Here is a 21,393-nt window from a genome sequence, read left to right as displayed (position 1 = left end):
TAAAATAAATAAATAAATAAATAAAATTAATATACGCAAAGACGCATAGAGTTGCGGCTATTGTCACTTCAAGCACGTCCATTATGCTCGCGACACAGAGAGAACTGAACAAAGGCGAGAGTGAAGATGGATACAACCTCGTGTTGTCTCGCCTTGCTTAACCTCGCTAAACCTCGCCTCGCCTAACCTCGACGAGAGTGAAGAGCTAGCGTTAAAAGTTGGAATATAAGCTCCCAGTGTATTATTACAATTTACATATTGTAAATACGTCCATAATTTTATTCACAATATTCAATCTTCAAACAAAAACTTTCCATCTCATTACTGCGCTTCAACCATTACTTATAGAGTTTTTACCGCTCCATTCTAAACAAAGTCACTTAGTATTTTAGGTAAATAGTGTTCCCAAGCGTACCTACAATTTGTCTGTGAGATAAATCCGACCGCAGACAGCTGATGCTGCAACACTGCAAGCTAGCAACTACTACGTGATAGTGTAGCCGTATTGACTATTGCGGGAACTATTTTAATGGAAACTTCTAGAATATTCTGCGAAACATAATTTGCGTATAACGCTGTTGTTGCATGTAATTTTGAGTAATTAATGCACCGTTCATAAAACAATCTGGTATTCAACATGCTTTCATTAGTTTCAGTTGTATGTTTGTATGTAACTGACTTTAGACCCACTTTAAACAGACAATTTAATTCAAACTTTGTCCACTTACAATTTCATGAGTTTATATTAAAGCGTGTTTAAACAAATAAGAATTTTTCCTAATTTTATACATTCAAATTGTAATTCTAGATCTAAAATCATCTCTAGACAACAACTAAATTTGTTTAAGTGAAATAACTGTTTACAGTTGACACCATTCCACGGTATGTTATGAGCAGAAATACCCGCTCATCACTATCACAACTTGTGAAATATCGCTTATTTTCTACACTTCAAAGGAGATCGTTAAATGTCAAGGGAGGCAGATGTATATTGGTGGCTTCAAGGCGCGAACACCACCTGGCAAATGTCAACGTGCACTGCCAATTTGAATTTGGAATTGGTGTTTGGCGCTAATTTCGAATTTCTTTTTTTTATTCCTACCAAAGAGAATGAATAGTTTAATACAAAACTTCTTTCATATTTTTCTTATTTATCGTTTTAATAAAATGTAATATCCTTATTCCTTCAAAGCCGGATTCTGCACGTGTCAAGATGTAATCAGATGTTAAAATGCTTGATATTCTTATTTTGATTAATTCTTGAGTTAAATATTATCCGTGCTTATAAAAGAAGAATTCGTACTATTTCATACTAATATTGTGGTATTAATACAGAGATTATATTATGATTCAAATAAATTAAATTATAACTCATTTTGCGCGTTGTACGCATTTCGACATTGATTGCTCTACAAACAGATTAAGCCAGAACTATTCGCCGTGTCAATAATATATCATCTGTCAATGTATAATTTGCATACATAAAGTAGATTTCGGGTTATAGGGACACTGCGTTCATCCCTCAAATTACCCAGCATATTGTTACGTGGTATTTCGGCCGGGTCCGCACAGCCAACCTTTTCAATACAACGATCGTAAAACCGAGAATATATTCCCCAAGTCATGAATACCTTAGCTCGGACCACTTTAATAGTTAAATAGCTGAATGAATGGACGAGCGAGGAGTTACCCGACGTCTTTGCTCTAAGTCGTTAGACGGGAATTATTCAAAATTGTTAATATATTGATGGAAGGGTTGGAGATATTAATGGCTTGTTTCAAACAACGCTCTTGAGCGGAAAGTCAAATACTCAAAGCTGAAACGAATTAATTAATTAAAGTAAATAAATGTTTATTTTATTAATCTGTCGTCTTAAAATCAGTATACATTACAAAAAGAGCTATAAATAGCGTAACAATCTGAAATATCTCGATATTTCTCAATACCTATAAAGTAATAATGTATTTAAATAGAAGGGTCATATAATAGAAATGTCTGAGATAAGTTGCCCCATATTAAGCATCAATATTCTATTTGCGAAGGGCAAGATAATCCAAAGCTAACATACGGTATGAAGACCTTGAATATTATTTACGTAGTTACGCAATCTCGAACATTCGATACAAAGGACGGAGGTATCTTTCACGTCTATAAAAATTGTGAATTGATCAAAAGATGCGTAAATCATAAATGTCTTAGTAATTCAGGACAGATTATGTATCTTTCATGAAATTATTTTATTATTTATAAATCGTTTTGAACGTAAAAGTATTTTTATATTTATTAATAAATGAATGTGACTCTTTAATGTTTTAATAGAAGTTCGTACTTACACAGGAAATAAACACAGTTTTAATTATAAGTCATTCTGATGTTTTTTATCCTATGTTTCTATTCGTATGGAAAATTCCGTAGCTGTTTACTTAAAAACACTCATAAAAGTAGCTCAATTTCGGTAAAAACATAGTTTTCATGAAGATATACATTTATTAAATAACAATACAAACAATATTCGAAATCAAAATAAACGTTTATTCCCCTTTAAGCTCCAAACTCCGCGCAACTTGCGAGTTATTATTATCTGATTCATTTCAAAAGTCAGTTAAAGTACGGAAATGAGTACTCAAGGGTGGGGTTAAGCTAAGAACAAGAGTCTAGACGAGGTTTATAAAAGTTTTAACCTTAATTCTGTTGCTTATAACATTACAAGTATATGAAGTTTCGCTTTAACATTCAAAGCGTTTCAGAAGATGCCTTTTGAAATATTGCAATAATTATCGCCACGCTTTATGCGCTATTTTCCACTGAGTTGCTTGAAAAGTATTTATAATTTACTAAAAAGCTTAACTAGTGTAGAATGAAATAAACAGATTTATATTATACCGATGCGATATGTCAGTTTATTTTTTGTGATAATATATTTAATCACTCATATACGTTTTCAATCATCTCTTCGTCTATATCTAAATATAAGAAACATTTATTCATACAGAAAACTTATCACACTGCCTTTGTGAATCTTTAAACTCATATTAAAACATGCAAATAATCTACTGATTAAACATCAAATAAAAAATAATGTCCAAAGCGCGTAGAAACGAGCGTACATAATAATTCATATCATTGCTACGACATAAAGTACAAACAGCATTTGAAAGCGGACGCCGCATATTACGTCTACGGTTTATATTAAAGTCAGAAAAGACTTTCCTTATAAAGGGCTTTGCTTATTATGTATGAGCGTTCAGCAGTGTCGCACGGCCGTGTGTGACTGCACACACGCGTGTCGTGTTTTCATTCAGCCTTTACTGCTGTATCAATTTGTGGCTTTTTTACCCTTTGATACCGCCGCTTTAATAATTATAATACGACATAAAGTTAGATAAGTGGTTCTGTTGGAAACGAGTGGGAACGAATCAGTTACGATTCGCTGCTCTATTTTTTGATACATTAACGGTCTGTGAATTCCTGTAGGTAATTTATGTTTTTGGAATTTGTAAAGAGGTTCATTTAAAATTTCTTGATCGGTGAAACTATTGACTCAGATAGTATTGATTTTACTTTACATTCACACCATATAAGAATGTAATAAAATACTTCTTATATAAATAGACTTAATATTCTATTTCATTTCTTCTCTTAAATATTCTATTACGCTCCGACTTGATGCTTCCATCGTATCATATATTTTATTCATAATACAGAAAATCCGTTACAGTTGTGAAAATTGATTTTAATAATTACTCAGTCTCATCATGAATTTTTAGTACTTTCAAGATACAGTACGAATGTTAAATTATATCATCGGAATACATTGTACGCGGCTATTTGCTAATTGAAAGCTATCCTCGGCCACATTGCCCAACCCACACTTACGTAGTCAATACAGATATAGCAATGTCATACACGTGTCGACAAATATGCTCAAAGTATGGAATTATCATTGTTGGCAACTCCACGTGCCAACGTGTTTGTGCGTATACAAATTAACACCCTGAAATGCTTTGCTTATATTTGAAATAATAATGGCTGTTTTATTGTTGAGAAATAAAAGTAGGGAGTTTTTCCTTATTTTGTTATGAATATATGTATTTATTTAGACTACGTGAACCACACAACTCTGTCTGTCCTCTAAAGGAATATTATTTCCCGCTTTTGCAAAATTTTTCATTGCTTCTTCGCTTATGTCGGTCGCAAAGTCATGTTATATGTATAGCTTACTAGCTTTCCGCCTGCGGCTTCGCCCGCGTGATCACAGGAAATTCCCATCGGAACGAGATGTTTCACCGCGGTTAAAAGAACTCTATCTCGCTCCTTTGCGACATGAAAGAAGACCTATCGTATTAATAATAATTATAGTTAGCATAAGGTGAAATAAGACTGGACTTAATTGTGTAATAGGTATATGTTTATAACCCACTGAATATGAGCGACTTAATATACATAATATACTAAATAACATACCTAGGTAACTCTATAAATTTGCAGTTTATAATTATATTGTAACGCTGCATATTGTTCTGTTATTTGAATAAATTGTTATATTATTTAATTGTATATTCACAAAAATCTACTGAAGAAATTTAAATTTCTCGTCGTCGTCATCCCCAAGGTACAAGATGCCCTAGAAATTACGTTAAGCATGAAATTTTAACGTTTCGCCGTCATTTGTATACAAGATATTCTGCGGTTAATTTCTTTCATGCTGTTTTATCAAATAAAAACTGTTATTTATCAATCAGGTGTGTTGCTAACATTATAATACATAATAACATTTACTGACACAAAATATTTAATATTCTCTTATTACACAGTGTAATTAATATATTTAGTTTAATTCATCAGGCCCCGGAATCACAGACACAATAGAAAATCTATTGTGTCGCGGTCGGATCTGGCCGTTCGGGGCTCAATGGGTTAAATATTAATGTAAAGTTATGACATATTTCTCTGCTAAATTACTTGCTATTTTCGTAACGGCTCATGTCCGCAAATGCTACAATCAAAAATCACCTAAACTACAAAACAAAACACAAAAATAGATCACGCTAAAGGCGGATTACTTAATAACAAGTAAATAAGCAACACCGTTATACACGCATAAGTAGAATAGCCCATCTCCCGTGAATGATGCCGAGTGTGTTCCGAGCTATGTTGTTAAAACTCAAGCGGTGTTGAGTCGCGCGCGCTAATTGTGCTCCAGCGTCGAGTATCCCCCCTCTTCACCCCTACCCTAGGGCTACCGATCTTTATAAAGAATCCATCCAAGAGTTTCAAGTGACAGAAATACCTGCTATAACAAACGTAACATACATTTTTTATAACGACGGCTAACAATATAGTTTTAGATACAATTGGCAATGTTGGAAAATTTACTACCACGATAACTTTATATTAAAACTCGACTTTACATATGTGTAACTCTGTTACACGAGGCTACATTTCTGCAGACGTAACAAGATAACTTTATTTAAAACATTCGCCCGGCAACCCTACGCTCGCCTAGTTCTCTTCAGTTCTCGTTTCGGCGGCTCATTGTACCTGGAAAAAAACTTTGTCGAGTTGTTGACATTGAGCTCATGTACGTACGGTTAAAAAGAGAAGTGTGTCTTTTAATTTTGTTTCCTTGTTTTTGTTGTCACCTCGTTAGCTGTGTTGATGCGGACGTACGATCCTCCAGCGATGTAATGCCTTTATACGCTGTACTAAGCATTGTAGCTCTGGCTTACTTAACCTCCATTTCGAGTCATATAAATGAAATGAATGTACTTTTGCAAGGAAAAAAGCACACGTGCGAGTGAATCGCATAAATAACCATTAGTGAATATGCTATGAACCTTTATGAAAGGTATTAAGTATAAAAGATTATACATAGCAGTGCATTTGATATAATTCTATAACATATTGACATCATATAATAGAACATTAATATTCCAAAGTACTGTTAACGTTCTAATTGTTCCGTTAACGAAAACCACAACACACAACAGCAACTAAAAACTCATTCATTGCCTTTTTCAAACCGTTTAAAACAAGCCACTAAACCATTAATTACCGATTCGCAATTACATTTACACAATTGGGATCCAAACAAAAAGTAGCGAAAGCAAAACTAATAAACGTCGGACAAGTATTGGTAGTATAATCGCAGCTGCACAAAACGGCGACAAAACCAAGCCAGGATCTGAACCACAACAACGGTGCCGAAGTTTAATTCAATCGCAGTGGCTCACTGTTGTGTAGGGCTGCCTCAGTGTGTATAACATGCGGGGACGCGGCTCTAGGGCCGCCACTGATGCTAACTTTAAGCAGCTTCAACTCGATATTGGGATTACTGCGTATCGGCTATCGCATTGCTGAATTTGTAAGCCGTTAGGCGTTATGTAATCAAAGTTTAAAGCCTTTATCGTAGCTCTGATAATATATCATAATATCTGATATATAAATAATAATCTGATTATGTTGCAATTTAAATCATTTTTTTTTTTATAATTTGTGTTCACGCATTTCTTGTCGATTAAATTTCAAAAATATATGCGCTTTCGTTTTCTTTCCAATTACCTTTTAAATTACTAAGGCAACATTTTGCATGCGTCTTTGCAAGTGTAGTAAATTCGGAGTTGTGGTAACCCTACGCTAGGCGGTGTTAATTACTACTTGTGCGGCAGACCACACATCGCGAACTTTAGCGACGCCACGTAAGTTTCGCCACATATTTATCTTTTAATACTGTTATATACAGAGTATATATTTGTGAATCCAAATGTTATTTATGTACTCATTTAGTTGCGTAATTGACGATCAGACGGTTAGACGGTTGCGTCATTAAAGATGGGAACATAAATTTTAATTTATACACAGACAGTAATCCAAGGTATTCAATTTTTATCGTAGATGATAATCCACCGCCTGAAATTGTAATCAAGCATTCACCACGCTACATTTCGTAGCGCGCGTAGTCGCCCGTAGCGATCGTAGCAGGTTGAACGTAGACAGCGCTAAATATAATCGAAATGTAATAACATGAATTCTTGCTATAATTCAATATACCGTAAGCGTGTTCGCGATTTCAATTTAAATGTTCCCGACGTATTCCACATGCCTGCGTTAGATACCTCAAACATTCCGGCTGCTTGTTAGGAGCCACCGTACCCCGGGCGACCCGGGAACGCCTGTCCTGCTTTTCTCATGTAAATTTCCAAGATTTCCTTTCAAAACTTGATATAAGTTGAACGAGAGCGGCGCGTTGTGATTGCGTAAGATCCGGTGTAAGTGTTGTTTAACTCTTTTGATTTCCGCTCAGTGTGTGTGTTTTCGGATATGAGAATATTTACATGTAACTTGGGCATACACTATACATTTAAAGTTGTAGTTTTCAATTACCATCTTTGAGGTAGGATTTCTCCAATTTACTAAGTAAAGTTGTACGATCAATAATAATTCATCAATATAACATATGTACACATAAAATATAGAGATAGATAATTTACCCCATACTTCATCTTGAACTTGCGCCGCTAATGTACGTGTCCGTTTAAAAATTTGCCCAATATCGTTTTGTTGGAACGATTTTTAGAAATTGGATGGCACTTTATAAAATAAGCTTGTATGCAATCGATATCGGTGGGGCGTGGGTCCATCGACATAAATTCGCATTAGTGCCAGCTCTGGTCGACTTTACGGCGTTTCCGACTCCTTACTGCTCGTTCCAGCCTCAAAATGTTTGTTCCGCATATTAAATATTTACTACTTTTGTATTGACGTTATATATTTTCCAATTACCTGCTTGGAATATCCTTATTCAGTTTTCTGGTAACGGAAAATTGCGGTTCTGTTATTTGAACTATATTTAAATACACATTAGCGATAGCTAAAGCTTGATGGTGAATAACTCATTTTATTATGCTTTATTCGAGAGTTTCTACATGTCTCTTAATTGTACTTGACTATCAGATTATTTTCCTATTTAATTAAATTAACCAACACAGTATTCTATTGCTAACTTTTTAAGAACACAAAGAACTGTGTCAAGTTATTGTTCCGCATTCATTATATTATCCTCAGTATTTATACTTTAAGATATTATTATGAAGATTCATAACAAAGGTGACTTTAAATTTAGTCTAAATTGGAAAATATACTCTACCAAGATGAAATTATTAAGGAAGGGAGAAAGTCTTTAAGTTAATTTTGCCTTCAAGGCAAACTCCTAAGTGGAGACGACATCTTAAAGGTGCCGTAAAGTTTCTACAAAATTCATCGAGAATTGTCACGTTGTCCGAATACTTGAGGTTGGATATTTCAATTAAGATGTCTAATTGTAATGGATTTGATTTTCGCTTTACCCTTTCTGTTAGTATACTTTGATCGTTTATTTATTTAGGTATATGCATATTGTTGAATACCCATTGCATTCGAATAGAATAGCGTATGGGTTAATAGCTTGGAATAACATATATCTGGATCCGAGGAAGTACAAAGACAATACATATATAGTTTCTGTTAGTAATTCATGTATATCTTTAGCCCTAATGCAATTAAGATTTATCTAATTCGCAAAGCATGAACTGTTTAACAGTCAGTAGATAGAAACCGAATCCATTATCGAACTATCCAATCAATGTAAGAGCTAATAAATATGAGGCGGCGTCTGTCAGTTCGAAATTAAGTGAGTTTGTTGAGTGTAAACAGGGATAATCCTTGGCTTGGCTATGATTAGCATATCGCGGCAGTCGTGGGGCATCTGCAATTTAAATCAGGGACTTGTTGGGACGGGCCCGCAGCCCACTCCTTGGCCGCGTTTCGAGATTTGCCACGATTAGATGATTTCGACTTCGATTTTCCGCTTGTTCGAATTGATTGTGCTCGATAACGAATTCCATTTCGAATATTGAAATGGTGTTTTTTATGTATAGGTATGTAAATAGGTATATCTATAATTTTTTGGTGCATATTAGCTTAAAGTAAATCAACAAGCTTAGATAATAAACAAAATCTATTGTGTTTATTATTGCAAATTGTAATACAATCAAAACTTTATCGCTTTAGCTTTCGTAGGAAAGCATTCACGCGTGAACATTATTGAGATAGTCCAGATTCGATTGTGTAGACTAGTAATTGGAAAGTGTCTCGATGTGACAGAGTACAGAATGATTACTTACTTGTGAAGACAACCGATGTCCCTGGACACAGATGTGAAATGCATCTGCTCTATGGGAATCCATTTCACAAACGAGACGTTAGTTTTGATAGTCGACAACAAAAAATTTAATTAATAATTATTATTTTAATAATTATTTTTAATTCAATAACACACAATTAGGAACTTTCTTTGGTGTAACACACAAATGTAGTTACAGAACCAACATCTACACAAACACAGTGTAGTGGTGAAAAATAGCCGCAAATGTAGACGTCCAGTGAGGAATTCCCTTTCCTCTCTTGCCCGGGAATAAAGAATTTAATCGTCCTCCCGGGACCGTTATTTATGGCTATTTTCCTTCATTCTCCGCCTATTATTTATATACCGACATTTTCACTATACAGCTCACCTTTATTACATTCGATGGTTACTTATTCCGCAACAAGTTTTAACTATTATGGCATCGTAAAAACAAAATTTAACTCTTAATACGGGTATAAATTCAATTTCAGTTAAAAGTTTTGCGGTATCGCTGAAAAGTAAAGGCTTTAACGGAAACAAAATGCTCTGAATTTCGTCCGCACGCGACAGTATTGATTTCCACAAACAAAACCAAGTCCTGATATTTGCTTACTTTCAATTGTTTTCTTCGTTCAACGTTCAACCATTTTAACGGTTTAGTGGGTTCCCTCAGAGGCAGCTCATTGAGTCGTCGTAGACATCTTTTATTTGTCAATATTCCTTTTATACATATTTGTGTTTCATATTTTATTTTTATCGTAGAATTTCTTAGGAACAAGTTTTGACAGTGAAATAACATCTGCGTTCTTTTATCCATTTCGTTATTACATTGATGTAGATATACGAGTAGCTGGACTTTGAAGGGATCCGATTCGATATTCAGTTGAAGTGTTTTATATTCTGTATCATTTTTTGTATTCACAGATGAGTCCACGCTAGTACGTTTTCCACGAACCTTAGTTAGATACACATTTAGAGCATTACATAAACCGTAGTATACGTTTAGTTGCACTGCACGACAAACTCTAAGCTCGTTACACATAACAAATAATATGTCATTTAATAAAGCACTGAGGAGCTGTCAGGTAGATTCCAACGGTAAATTCAATTGAGGTTGGCGAATCTAAACCGTACAGGAAGTTGGTCCAATCGCACTCACCTGCAGCTGAATTTGAATTTCAAATAGGACGAGACAAATCTGCTTCGTCGCCACCCCAATGTTTATCGTCCAATAGTTTTCGCGAGCTAGTCTCGCAAACTTGCGTTGCAATTATTGTTAAGCTTCTTTTTTTTGTCTCTAGTAAATGGGTTCGTTAATATGACGCGGTTTATGTTTCCGTTTAAAAATGTATGCGATGTTTTTGTCATCTTCAAGTATAAGTATTTTAATGGATTTTTTACAATGTTTTCTTTTTAATTAAGAAAGGGAAAGCATTGCTTTTTTGCTAAAATACATTTCGTACCATATATTCATTACCTTATAAAAGCGTCCCACTTGCTCATTACCATCTTATTTACAAAACAAGAGTATTAACTGAAAACAAAACCTTATCGAGCGAATTCTAAACATCACGATGGAATAATACTCGAACGTTTTGACGTAATCGGTATTATTGATATCATAACAATCATTTTGATAATAGCCGGCTTTGTTGTTGAAGAGAACAAGATCGATTAATTATCCATTGAACACAATTTGGGCGGATCGGAGGCTGTGATGTAATCTACCCGACTAGGTACTTGTATTAAATATATACAAACGAATAGGGTGGTTATTATTATATCGTTCATTTTAATACATTTATTGTTTAGCATGCGTAGGTGATGCTCTATTTATTTACAAAGGCTTATTTATTATTATAGTATTTTTAACACTGACTTATTTATGATTCAAGTACTAAATATAGAACTTTTATTAGTACAATAATATAAACAACTCTCACTCGTAAATAAAAAATCTGTTAATATTTATAAAGCAAACATTTTAGAGACCCCAATTCCAGAAATCTCTCAATCCAATCTTATTCAACTCTTCTTAAGCTCTCATAAAAAGATTCCACTAGATAAGACGTTTTTCATCAATAAATCTCTAATAAAAAGTTCAGGAATATTAATGTATGGTAAAAGGAAGCAGCTCGGAGATTAATTGTTTTCTTTTAGCTGTCCCTAACTTTGAAGTTAAGACGCTCATGCGGTGTTTCGCTGTGATAAAGATGCAAAGACTTGTTATCTTCCAAACTTTTTATTTCTTGTAAGAAACTCCCGTACCCCTCTTAATAGAAATTAAATTGTTCTTCCGCTTTTACGTATTTTTCCCTACATTAGCCATTTTATTTTTGTTTATGTATATTAATGATTTCTTTTAGAAGATACTTTTATCTTTTTACAAGTTTATTACTGAAAGCATCAGAAAAATAACATAATTTCCGATGTAAAAGGTTAAAGAGATTTAATGGAAATACCACTATTAAGCCAATTTATCTATATATTTTACTGAAAAATGCAAAATTTACTACGTAAAAACATTTGCTACTAATGTTAAAACTCTAAACAAAAGTGTAGTATATATTGTGACTAGTTTGTTTACAAACGCGTTAAGGGACGATCTACGACTCCCAATTTTATTGGCATTGTTACAAATTGAACCCAAATACAGAGCACGTACCGCTAATTCCAGCAATGTGACTTTTTCCTACTTTTTTACCCCTCTAACTTGTTTTTCGGGATATTTATATTCGGCAAGTTCCCCTGAACTGTCGGCGACGAAATATCCTTTTAATGGCCGCCAGAGTGTCGGGTCTTCTGCAATTTAGATTAGTCCTTTAATTAAATTAACATTATGATCCCTATCTTTGTGGAGCAGGTGGGCGACGATATTGCCCCATTAGAACTCTTTCCACCCTTTCGCTTTCAAGATTTTAAGTGTAATGTGCGCGTACAATCTTAAGTGACGTTCTAAAGAATTGTTTTCGTAATTTTACGGCGCGTAATTATACAATCGTCGCTGCGCGTAGTAAGAACAGGGTTGGTTTGAGAATGTTAAATAGAACTGTTAAAAGTATAATGATTGCAGAGAGAAGCAGAGCAATCGAGTTTGATTAATGATCAGCTACTTTCTTTAAGCACCAGTGATTTCAATTAGCACCAACGCTGCGGTAACTCTTCGGACAAATTTAACTCTCGTTTCTTTTCCAATCTGTTTGCGTTCGGTTCTGTCTATTTTTTAGGAGCTACGAGTATTGCAGCGCAGGTCGAGCGAAAAATTAGAAATATCTCTATTGGAGGCGATCGAGAACGTCAATCCGACAGCTCCCAACGATTGTTCAACATTGCTACTTTACTTGTGAAATACGATACTTTCTCGGAAAATTGTCTCGATTTATTTTGTGTGAATTGAAAGTTCTTTTTATAAATTGATAAAACAATATTTATTCTATCATACAATATGCTTTATTTGCCTTAAATTAAATGTTTCAATACGTAGATAAGTTACAATTTTACAGGAAAATTTAATATTATTCAACCTTAAGTTTCCATCTTATTTATTTCACATAATTGATTGACGATATCGAAATGATATTTTATATTGTTATTCAGATACATTCAAATAGATTTTCGTATTCTTGGATAGCTTGTTATCCGTGGATACTTGTGAGGAATCTATTTTGGAGTATTGTATCATTGCCTTTGACATTGATACTCGAGGAAAAATTGCCATCTTGAAGTTTCATCACTTTTATCTAGTTATGAACACGAAACATGAACAAAATGGGCCCTAGATACTGTTATATACAAGTTGTTGAACTCGTGCTATTCCACTTAGGTATACAGTTTGATAATACATTTACTTTTATAGACATGTAATATACTGTTCTATTAGTAATTGTAATTTGGAGAAAAAACCGAAATGTAAATTAAAATTATTTCTGAAAACAAGCAAAAACAGGAACAGCTTATGGAATTCTTATTGTATGACGCATTATTCCTTGCCAAATAAAACTTCGGTACATGTGCGAAACATACATGGTACATTTTATCTAAACAAATTATGTCATACCTAATTTGTTGTAATTCTTTCTTAAAATAACTTAATCATATCTATATATCGTATTCTTTTAATCAAAGATACTCTTATAATTATTCAATAAATAATTTTAGTAGGTAAATTTTATGAAATTAGGTACGGAGGTTAGGTATTTCACAGATAACAACAATAATACCGAAAAGCGTTTCGTTTACATTTATCAACGCAATTTAATAAGGTCGAGTCATAATTGCTTAATTAAATGAACAAACGACAAACTAATATGTCCGTGTAGCATGATGGGCAATACCGCTGAAGCAGCGACGTCTTATTGACCAGTCGGCGGACAGTTAATTTCAATTTCCTTTGTCTCGCGGTGCTGAATGCGAAGGCTTTTTCATTACAGCCCTTTTGCACGTGGAAATGATACCCGACAATAGGGTCACGACAGGCCTGACTCAATTTGATTAACTTTCTGTTCGTCGCGAAATGCCGTTTTCAATTATTTGTGTTTTCCGAACGAATGAGGTCATTTTGTTAAGCAGAATGCGAATATTGATTGGATGGCTTTCTGTGTTGACTTTACCTGTTACCGTTATTGTGTTGGTAACGGGGTTTACCTTTCGTGTTATACAATTTTGAGCTGCTTTTACGAGAAACCTTTTTTAATTACTTGCCGGAAATATAATGATAGATATAATGATAGATCAAATGATGAGCTAGATTTTACATATAAACCATACTCATAATAGGTATATGTTTATAACAGTTGTCCCTTCTAATATTTATTATCTATATTAATAGCCAATTCCCGCATATTAAATAGATGACATTTTCACTCGAAAAGATGTGTACACCACGGACGTATGATAAATTCGATGTGCAGTGCCCCGAGTCGTTCCGCTCCACTCGGCCCGCTGCAAGCCGGCGCGATCGATCGTGTGCGTGCACCTTTATTCTTTTTATTTACATTTATTTTCAGCGCGTTATTGAATGTCGCTAGATGATAAAATAGAATATGTTTTATTCAGTAGCACTGTAATAAACGTTGCGAAACGCGGCGCCATGTTGTTTTTAACTAAATGTCACGTTGGCATTTTTCATTTTTGAGTATACCTTTTCTAGTTTTATTAGAGTTAGTAGAATAGGTTACAGATGGTTTATGAAACCTTCTTAATAATAAAGCAGTCAATTCTTACAATACAATTGAGGGCTTTTTTATAGAAATACTTTGACCACGTAGATATTCCTTCTTTTATAACTTCAATATCTATGTCAATAAACATGTTTTATTTATAGCTGAAAGTAAACAGCTAGACGCAATATTTTTACGGCTCTTGTATTGCGAGCGTTATATAAAACGCGTACTTTTCACCGCATTAATGTCAACCGTAGACGTTATCTATTCCCAAAACGGATCAAATATTCGTTTCCTTCCTTCAAACTCGCTTCACCGTAAAATTGAGATAAGCATTTTACTCGAAAAATAAAAAAAATTTCATCTCTATTTTATTTTGTATTTACAACTGTAAGATGAATTAGAAGTAATTGTTGTATTTATCTTTTGCTACGAAATATGAAATAACTTTTACATCAATAATTATTATACATATTTTAAAACACGCATGACTATATTTGTGTAGTGTGTATACTTACTATACATATCCCCGACCGCAAAGTAAAGAATATAATCATTTAAGAATAAAATATAATAGAAACTAAACAATTTATACACCAACGCTGGAAGTTGAACGTATAATATTTAGTTAAATCGTTGAATTTCATGAGCTAGAAACATTGTGCAACATGATAATAAGTTTCCCAGACAAAACCCTAGTGTTGGTTCTAGAAATTTTCCTCTTTTCTCGGCGCGAGTATGAAACATAACTCAATAGTGAGGGGATTCGAGCGCACCGGAGTGTAAAATGGTCGACATGGAGGGCGCATTTTCAGACTGACCGGCCGCCAGTGCTTCTCTGTGATTTATAATAGAATGTACGAGTGTTTGACGGCGCCAAGTGTTTTCAATGCTTAACTGTTGGATTACAGTTGACACACGGAGTGGTCATTATGCTGTGGGCTTTGGGAATTGGAGCGCTTTGTGATTGTGGCCTTCAATCGTGCTGGATTATAAAAGGATTTGGGATGTTTGGGTTTATAGATAGTATTATGGCCTCTTTGATATTTAATAATATTAAATACTTCAGTGACCTCATTCAGCGAACTGTATTTTACAGTACCTATAACAAAAATTTACTAATAGGTAGATAGTAATTATTTAAATGTTAAATGTAAACAGCAAAACTTATGGAGATCAGATTTTTATGAAAAATATACGAAATTACCTCGCTGCATACACAATTCTATTAAACAACGAGCAATAACTGGGGATTTATGCCTGAATCATATATGCTGTAAATTCTCAAGCCTTGCACGGTAATATTAAAAATTTCGCAAGTAAAATATCACATATCCTCGATACGGGAATCCCCGTTCAGCCGAGTGGAAAATAGCCGACATAAAGGTCCAACATTCTGCTGCTGACCGGACACGGAAACGATAAAATATATACGAGAGGCCACCCTTGCCGCCGAGTGCTATAACCTCAACAAAATATGTTTTTAAAAATGCCTCTCAAAGCACACTTATTATCGGTTTTCGGGTTTCGGTTATGGTTACATTCGTATCTTTATTATTTTTTTCGCTGTTGGGATTTTTCCATTTACACGTCAGATTTAACCCTCATTCAAGTAGGTGTATCATACCTACATGTAGAAATTAATATCGCTCATGTCATTGTCGATACTATAGGTAGGTACTAGGTACCATCGTAGTTATAACAACAACAATTTCACTAATAAAGATTAAGATCGAAAGTGGCATTCATCGTTAAAACTGATTTTTTAAGTGGAAGAAACGTATAAAAAGTCAGACGCATAAATAAGGTGCACAACAAGATGGCGCCTACCCGCGGCCGGTGCTACCAGCAATTAATCTCCATTTCCCGCACGCGCCAAATCGCGCCACCATTACGAGCGCTGTTTTATTTCATTAAATGGACCCGCCGAATTAATGCATTGAAACGTTTACAAAGTGGAAAGAGGAAAATAGACCGCCTCTATAAGATCGCGCGCTTTTGTGTGCGAATTGACAAGCGGTGGATAATTAATTACAATTATTAATTTTTAGCCTGCGTTAATGAATATTGTTTTGATATTTTTAACACAGGTTTATATGCGAGACTGAGGGGAAACTGTAGTAAAATATGTATTAAAGTAATCACACTATCCTCTAGGGGCTAAGCCTATCAGGACAGGAGTATAGGAAAGGACGTGGATCGAGCAGAACGATAAGGCAAAGCCATTTCTATTGAAATAAGAGATTTTTTTTTCAAACAAAGTTGCCAAAATTAGGGGGTAATTTAATACAATCACAGCGTAGCTTCATACACGGTTAATTGTATGGCTCAAAACTTTATGTAATACAAGGAAAGTGAAAGACAAATGTTTGGTTGCAGGTGCGGACGTTGTTCGTGAGCGGGCTGCCCATGGACGCGAAGCCGAGGGAATTGTATCTGCTGTTTCGGGCATATGAGGTAAGTTTGGAACTCGAAACAATGGCTTGTATGCCGCACGTGCCACGGCACATATTTGCTGCCAGTTAACGCAAATTTTGGCTCATTATACACTCGCTGTAATAAGTTTATGAGCTTATGAGAATTGAACAAGACAATATTTATAATATGGAGATGGAAATTTTTAGATTCTTAGGTGTTCAGAAATATTAAATTAATCGTGATAGTCTGTCTAGACAAGACTGTAATTGAAAAAATGTTATGAATTCTTCAGATAAAAATTACCAGTTAGAATAAATTCACAAACGTGTAACGTATACCTTATGAGATATCGAGTATTGATAAAACTCTACAATTCATAAAAGCAAATAGTGGAGCATATTTTATTTAAAATCAGGTACATATTCTTGCACAAAAATATGAAGAGGGCTTTCTCGTCACCCGTCACGCGACTTCGTAAAGCTCGATTTGGATTACGACGTCGTAAATATCAAATGTCATGCCCCGATACGTAATATTCGGATTGAATCGATTCAGTGTATCGATAAGGGGGATTACTCGATACTCGGCTGGCACGGATAGCACCGCGGCTATCATACTTCCTAAAGTTAATACGAGGGTTGGATAGCGTGTTCATAAAGGTACCTGGCACGACCCGGTACCATTTTTGATCGGCTAAATGTATTTCGTCGGAACCGAATTTCACTAAATCATGCTAAGACATAACTATCGTGATGTTGAAACATCGATTTATATATTAGGACAGTCAGGTCAATGTATCTAATTAATTTGTATTGTTTTGCAGGGATACGAAGGTTCTCTCTTAAAGGTTACGAGCAAAAATGGAAAGACAGCATCGGTGAGTTAATTAATAAAATTTTTGTTTAGTACAATGAATTCATTTTATGGATGAACTATTTCAATTAAAACAGATATCAATCTATATACATTATTCTGAAAAACAGATATAGTTTCAAAATAAATAATATATTTTATATTTGATTAAATAAATATATATTGACTGAAGGGTTTCTTACAGCCCGTGGGTTTCGTGACGTTCCACACTCGTGCTGGAGCCGAGGCTGCTAAACAAGACCTTCAGGTTGGTTCCGATACATTTTACATTTTTGCAAATTACAATATAAAATAACTACGCTATATTAATCCTTTATATAGGTGATCTTAAACTAAAACGATATGATGGAATACATTCAAATAAACAACAACACTGGTTACAGAAAGAGTACAACTCTCCATATAGATAGCAATTAACACATAGTGTGAGAGTGTCACGTACAAAAAGTTTGCCTTAAACGAATCGCTTAAAACACAAACAAAGTCACAACAAAATCTCTGCATAGATCGAGATAGAAACACCAGAGCGATTACGCTATTTGTAAATACTAAAACGAAACAGCACGGTGTTACTAAAACCTCTTCTCATCACATGCCTCAACACAGCCAATACGCACTATAGTTAATATTCTCATCGTAGACTTGAAATAACATTTTCCCGTCTCCGAGTAACCGCATCGTAAGTTTAATATGCTAAATCCATGCACACGTCGAATTGCCAACGTCGAGTCATCGAGTCAGGGTCACTAAGCCTGACTCCGGAGTGTGATCGATTAAGCGGTGTATATACGCAACTGCATGTCACTGTTTGACAGGGTTTGATGTCCCACCCCGAGCACTGTGTTCGGCACAAAAGCAGGCGCAGGCGCGAAAATCTAAATTACAAAATTACTACGTCAGTTGCATTTCGATTCGATATTCCCCTTCCAGATTGTGGAACAATTACGTAGAACATACCGAGAGTACTCGTTCCTGAAACAATCAGTTATTCTAGAGTAGTCCCTTTATATCCCAACACGCGACTATCACTGCCTCCCCTGTGGATACCGTCCACTCGGGCAAGCGGCATACGAACGTTCCATCGTCATTATATCGGAGCGCCGCACCGCTCGCGGCTGTTCACAGCAGGGCGTCCGGTTCGACCCCGACATGCCGCAAACGATTCGGCTGGAGTTCGCTAAAAGCAACACGAAGGTCAGCAAGCCGAAGCCGGCCGTTGCCACAGCCGCGCCAGCTGCACACCCCGCATTGATGCACCCACTCACTGGACGTAAGTACCGCCGTATGCACACACCGCCCCGCGTTCGCTCGATCGTCTACTACCCTAGCACCAAGAATCTAACTACTCTTTGCATAACATCCCGAATAAGCATTATACAATTTATACAAATACAGCAATTTGAAAACAAATTATTCTGTTTTTACATTATTATAATTTATGAAACTTTCTTGGTACTATTGTGTCAGGTTAGGAAATGGGAAAACAAAAACTTTACCCGTCTTCCTTCACTACCACTCTTCCCTAACATTTCGTGCACCTAAAGCCATGTTTCTGAATATATTTTCCCTTCTATCAAGTCTTTGTTTTTCCGTTAATCGTAAATGCATCGTTAAAACTACATGTAATTTAAATGTTACATGACAAAGAATACAATGACGAAATATCGTGTCGAGCGAACGCAAGTTTGGGCAAGTATCTGTAATCGCTTACACGTACCACGCAAAGCCTGGCTCCGCGAAGCTATTACCTATCAGTCGATCTGTCGGGTTCTTTACTGCTATATACTATAAACTTTCTGAACACATGTTTTCATGATTAGTCACGTTCAGGTTAGAATGGGAAAATGGGGGAATATTTAGCTAACATAATGAAAACATGTCAATGATTTTGTAAATATGCCTGAATTTCTTACTGGATCTTACGTGAGGGTTTCGGTGGTAACATTTTTCCATGTGTGCAGACTTAGCCAGCCCATTCTTTCCGGGTGGCGGAGCTGAACTGTGGCATCACCCTCTGGCCTACGGAGGGGAGCTGCCGACGCTGTCGCACGGGTTGGTCCATCCCGCCATCCACCCACAGATGGCGCCCGTGCGTTCCTACCTCTGACTAGCTGCCGCCGATAGGCCACACCACGTGAGTATTTTATGTTCTCTGAAACACAAATGTTAATTTTAGATCCAAATAAAAAATAATTTTGCCCAAATATTTTATAAAGGTGAAAATAATGTGTGCATTTACACATAATCTTAGACGTATGAAGAGAAAATGCATATAAAAGCTATAGAAAATAATCACAATCCCATCCATCGACACAACATCGTCTATTTTAAAATGATATATCATTCTGGTTAGGATTGTCTAGCAAATATTGATGGATGGCGTAGCACTTAGCAACGCCCTCAAATTTTTCTTTACTTTAAATGTTTCAAAGGACGAAAAAATAAATTTTCATATACCTGTTTATGAAGCGCTATGAATGTGCATGTTGGATTTACCAATAATAATTTTAGTTGTACATTTATAAACGCAAACTGTAGCGCACTGAATCCAAGGAAATTGCCAGAATTCTGTATGATTAAGTTAAATGGCGGTTATACTATACATTGATTGAACAACCTCTAACTATTATGTGATAACACAAAGCCTTTTATCAAAGAGTTTTTATAAAAAAAAAATGTAATATATAGATTATACATTTTTTATATTATATAGTAGATTTCATTTGAAAATACAGTTTAAAACCTACTTATTATACCAGGTGAAAGGTAAGACGTTAGACGAATTTAGACAGGAGCTTCTACTCATGAAACTGAACAACTTTTGTTCTACAACTTTGCTGAATTCTTAAAAAAAATTGGACTTCGCTTCGCCAAATTTTTTTCTACGAATTCAGCAAAGTTGTAGAACAAAAGTTGTTCAGTTTCATGAGAAGAAGCTCCTGTCAAAATGCGTCTGAAGTCTTACCAGTCACCCTGTATACCTACTGGCATTCATCTATACAATCGTATCTGTGCAGACCCCTCTGACGCTGGGCGCGTGCGTGCTGCCGGCGCCCGCGCTGGGCTCGCCCGGCGCCGCGGTGGGCGCGCACCCGCACCCCGCGCACCCGCACACCCCGCACCCGCCCTGCTCCACGCTCTTCGTCGCCAACCTCGGCCAGTTCGTGTCTGAACACGAGCTCAAGGAGATATTCAGCAGGTACGCACCGTAGCAGATCTATGGAGTCAACTGGAAACGTCTCGCAGATATACTTTTTGTTTTCACTAGATAGAAAATTGTTCTAAATTGTAAAATATTTAATGATAAATTGGAGGTAAGGTTTATTTGAAATAGTGAGTCTATAGGGTATTTTGGAAAGTATTAATTTATAGATGCTATATTTATTTTATAAGAATCGATTGTATTGTATATAAAAAGTGGTACATATTATTTATTATAAAAATTTCCAGTTGATATCCACCTTATCCACGAAGTCTGCATGACCACACGGCATATATACAAAATTATAACTATGCAATATAAGAATAATTTTATTAACGTATGATGTGTCTTTCACAGTGCATGTTGCACCAAGTATCACGAGATTCCAGTATTGGACTCAAATAATTATCTCGATCATCTCGCACAAACATGAAGAATGACCAAGTAAATATTCTTAGTTTGCGCGAGATATAAGCCTGCACCCGTATCACCTCTAGCATGACATCAACATTATATGTACACGTTACATAGCTGATAGCACCGATGATCACATTACTATATACTGACCGCATTG

General features: G+C 35.5%; 2 protein-coding genes across 3 annotated transcripts in view; one reads left to right on the top strand and one right to left on the bottom strand.

The window, feature by feature from the left end:
- Girdin (protein girdin) overlaps positions 1-21,393 on the bottom strand; it is a 362,727-nt gene that overhangs the window by 250,213 nt on the left and 91,121 nt on the right. The gene's annotated exons all lie outside the window — the stretch shown is intronic.
- Positions 1-21,393, top strand: part of cpo (RNA-binding protein) — a 151,012-nt gene that overhangs the window by 124,075 nt on the left and 5,544 nt on the right. Inside the window, exons 3-8 of the mRNA XM_089703674.1 lie at positions 16,706-16,783; positions 17,568-17,621; positions 17,802-17,864; positions 18,743-18,887; positions 19,579-19,706; positions 20,635-20,816. Of these exons, the coding sequence (XP_089559800.1) occupies positions 16,706-16,783; positions 17,568-17,621; positions 17,802-17,864; positions 18,743-18,887; positions 19,579-19,706; positions 20,635-20,816 (650 nt within the window). The remainder of the gene's footprint in view (positions 1-16,705; positions 16,784-17,567; positions 17,622-17,801; positions 17,865-18,742; positions 18,888-19,578; positions 19,707-20,634; positions 20,817-21,393) is intronic.

This window comes from Colias philodice, chromosome 14 (assembly GCF_061535455.1).
Source record: "Colias philodice isolate Cphi_HAF_F1 chromosome 14, ilColPhil1 Martin Lab GWU primary, whole genome shotgun sequence".
NCBI lineage: Eukaryota > Metazoa > Arthropoda > Insecta > Lepidoptera > Pieridae > Colias > Colias philodice.
Note: the sequence above shows the minus strand (reverse complement) of the source record. Positions and strands in the feature narration are given on the sequence as shown.